We start from the raw sequence: 3,698 nt of genomic DNA, 5'->3' as shown, positions 1-3,698 counted from the left end.
GATGGTCCACAGATAACTTAAGACAAGAACACCAGGCTTATAAGCCTCTAAAATGGATATGCAGGTGATAAATTAAACGCAAGAGCATTGAGGAACGAGAGCACACGACCAGTGACTTTTGTTAAAGTCAGTTTGCCATCGGTGCCTGATGGCTATTGTAACTTCTTTTTTAAGGAGTTTTTAGTAATGGGAAATTTTCCAAGAGTTATGGCTGGAAAATGTGGATTTAATTTGTCAAGCTCCCAGACATATAAGCAATCAAATGTCTTTGGGGGTGGGTAGTGAGGTAAGGAATTCAAATTGAAAAGGATGGCTACCAACTATATTTATGCATTGTGCATAATGAGTACTGAAGACATATGACTCTTCGCTAAAGAGATACTGTGTGGAAAGAGAGCTCTCAGACATTCTCAGACTCAGATGTTTAAGGTGTATACGGATTATGGTGTGTGCAAGAACTGATAAGGAAGGCTTCCATAACTTCGATTGTAAGCGGACGTATGTCTTTGTCACCCCATCGAGTAATTTTACTCTAGAATCGGGGAGGCAAGAATGCAAATACACAACTGAATCTCAAAGATAAAGTGAAATTTATCAATAATATGAAGAAACTAAGCTTAATATACTACGAATTATTATGTCTTTCCAATTGTATCTGAAACTGCTATAAAATCTGAAAAAATCAGCGATCTACTGCCACTAGATATGAAAGCTTGCTAGGCTAGAGAAACTTTTATTCCGTTCACAACGATTTGCTCTATTGAACAGTCCAGTCTATAAATGACCCCTTTTCAAATGCTCTCGGAACTGTGACCTTCAGTTTATTTATGTGATGAGTTATGGTCTGCACCAAATATTCCAAAAAGGATTCATCATAGTGCTATATATCTATGTAATCGATTGTCAAAAAACAACCTGTCTTCACAAGAATCATTCAGTTGCTGAATTGGTGTTAGAATCTACCGACTCGATAATCCACGAAGAACTGTTAAAATTATGCCCGGGAAATACATCTCTTCTTTTTATCACCAGTTATGTGGTTTCCGGACCTCGAGTTTTATCCCCTGGGTTTTTAAGAAGTTCCATCTTACCCAAACTAAAGGAGCTATTTATCAGTAATATTCATTTGGAAATCCCAAGAACTGAATTGCTCAACAATATTTCTTCTAACCTGGTAACGTTGTCGATTACTAATTGTAGTATACGATCTCTACCACCTTTTGGCTTGCTATTGGGTCTTACTAGCCTTCGAATACTTGATTTAAGTCTCAATAAGTTGAGTCGACTGCCTGTTGATATATTTCAGTATTCAAAAAATCTTGCCTTCGTAAATCTTTCTCACAATTTATTAAATATTTTGCCCAGCTTGCCGCATCCGTTTCAAGTTTCTGTTTCTGACAATCCTGTCGCATGTTCCTGTGTTAATTCTAGGCTGTTATCAAAAGGCCGTTTCGAGGGTCTTCCGGTTTGTGATCCATGGCCCTCACCTTGTGGACCAACATTAGTTACCGATTTATATTTAAGCCCAACTGGGTCTAACGTTTCGTCATTTGGTGGTAACTCTTCTGTTTCCATCTTTACAGGACGACGCCTTTCTCTTATTTGTAATGTAAATTCTGATTTACCTTATGAACTTTTTTGGGTTTCGCCTACTGGTGTTATTTCCCTTTCCACCATTAAATCCGAAGTTACCACATATTCTCTGCATTACGTCGTTCAACCCATTTTAGCACCCACAGTGTTACATATAACGCAAGTTAATGACACAAACTTATTAGATGTCGAGAACACAAGAGGATATTTAAGTGGGAAATGGTTGTGCGTTGCCCATTCTTCAGAAGTTACTAGTCACTCTACACCTATCAACATCAGAGTTGTTTCCAGCTTATACTTTGGCCAAATATACTACATATCGCTTTGTTATGGGTATGGTGGAATGATCCTGTTATTGTTAGTTGGTATAATCGGGGGTACAATCAGATATTGTAGCGAAACTCGTTGTCTCAGACGTCGTCAGCCATCCTATGCATTTAAGGGTAAAACCTATGTTGGAGTTATCCCAGTCCCCGAAGTAGAATTTGCAGAGATTTCGCAAAATTTTAAAACTGCTGAAAAGAAACTTTTAATCCCACTGCGAGACTCAGGATGGACTTATAATAGATATTTTGGCCCATGTACTCACTGGAAATGCAACATGTGCGAAACAGTTCATTTCGCCGAAAAAATCCAGGAAATTGAAGAAGCAGGTTTATCATTTGCAGCTGGAAGCGTACCCGTGGGCCGATTAGCTCCTGACGGTGAAATAATTGTTATAAATGCTAGTGACTCTAACACAGAACCTATTGCTCTAAATGATGATAAACTACCTACTTCAGATGATCACAACTCCGAGTTGATGGAAACTCATCAGCCGCTTATGAATGATTCTAAATTGAGAACTGGTGAGGCTAATGTTCATTGCAACCGCCCTCAAATATGTAAATATGAAGTTTGTGTACGGTCGGGAAATTGTGTAATCAGAGTCCGACTGGACACAGATAATTCTCATTCCTTTGACTACTTGCATTCACTTACTTCTGTAGATAACAATTTTTGTGTTCCCTGTCTCCCTCGTCCAGGGAGCGCAGACGTCAAGTTAGTTGTATCAAACGAAAAGCTTGCACAAGAATATCATGAAGCACTGGCTAGTTTAGCTCAAGCCGTCGAAAATCCCGATCCCGCACACTTTCGTGAAAAGCTCGAAGACTTCCGGAGCAGACTTTGTCGTGATGTTGGTCACGGGGTTAAAATTTTGCGCGGTGAATTTCAGGACCTGAGGGCTAAGTCTGCGAAAAGTGTTGCATCTCTTCGTAACCAAAGTTCTGTTGCTGCACAACGCATGCGAGCAGGGATCTCTTACGGAGTAGAGCAAATGAAAGATGGTATGCGCAGCGTTGCTGAACTATGCGGGGCTTCAAGGACAATCGGCCAAACTATATCAGTTGTAAGTGTGTATGTGGATGAAAAAGATCAAATTAAAAGGGAAAAACATATTTCTGATTTTGTATTTTAGTTTTGATGTTCTGTTTCATTATATCTCTGTTTTCCAAATATATATTTATAACGCGTAATTGTTTGTACTTTTGTTTATTTATGATTCGATACTTTTCGGGTTTCTGCTTACTGTATCACCTAATGGGTTATTTCGTTTCACCATAAATATATTGCTTGTGATAATCAAATCTCTTTGAGGAATGAAAGTGGATTACATAATAAGATTGTGAATAATTTTAGGTGGCCTCCACTATTATTAAGGGTACCTAGAAATTTCTCCAAACCGTAAGTACATACGATAAGGATGAGAGTAGTGTATTTAAATTAATAACAGTGATTGATTCTTTGTCTTTTATAAAAGTAGTCTATTCATCTTTACTTAGAAAGATTCACAAATCCTAGAGGATACATATAAGGCCTGACTGAACACTCATTAATTCACATTCCATGGTTTTAAGAGGAATGTTTGTTCAATATCTCAGTTCGATAAACCAGTTATTCTGTTTTCGAGGTATTGAGGCCAACAGATATATAATGCAATAGGCTATCCAGGTTTTAAGAAAAGGACCAAGGCAAATTGTCTAGAATCTAAAGAAACTTAGAATACTTTTGAAATGTCTTGATTTTAGTAAAAGGAAAGACATAACCGAATATATACAGTGCTT

At 37.9% G+C, this 3,698-nt stretch overlaps 1 protein-coding gene across 1 annotated transcript; it reads left to right on the top strand.

The window, feature by feature from the left end:
• Positions 1–207: 207 nt before the first annotated feature.
• Positions 208–3,108, top strand: Smp_057210 (hypothetical protein; the record flags this gene model as incomplete). The annotated part of the gene is made up of 2 exons (XM_018794074.1): positions 208–274; positions 939–3,108. 2 exons carry the CDS (start codon positions 208–210, stop codon positions 3,050–3,052), a joined length of 2,181 nt encoding a protein of 726 aa, XP_018648523.1. The 3' UTR covers positions 3,053–3,108.
• Positions 3,109–3,698: the final 590 nt, after the last annotated feature.

Source organism: Schistosoma mansoni, chromosome 1 (assembly GCF_000237925.1).
Source record: "Schistosoma mansoni strain Puerto Rico chromosome 1, complete genome".
NCBI classification, from domain to species: Eukaryota; Metazoa; Platyhelminthes; class Trematoda; order Strigeidida; family Schistosomatidae; genus Schistosoma; species Schistosoma mansoni.
The sequence above is the reverse complement of the archived record's forward strand: the minus strand, read 5'-3'. Positions and strand labels throughout refer to the sequence as shown.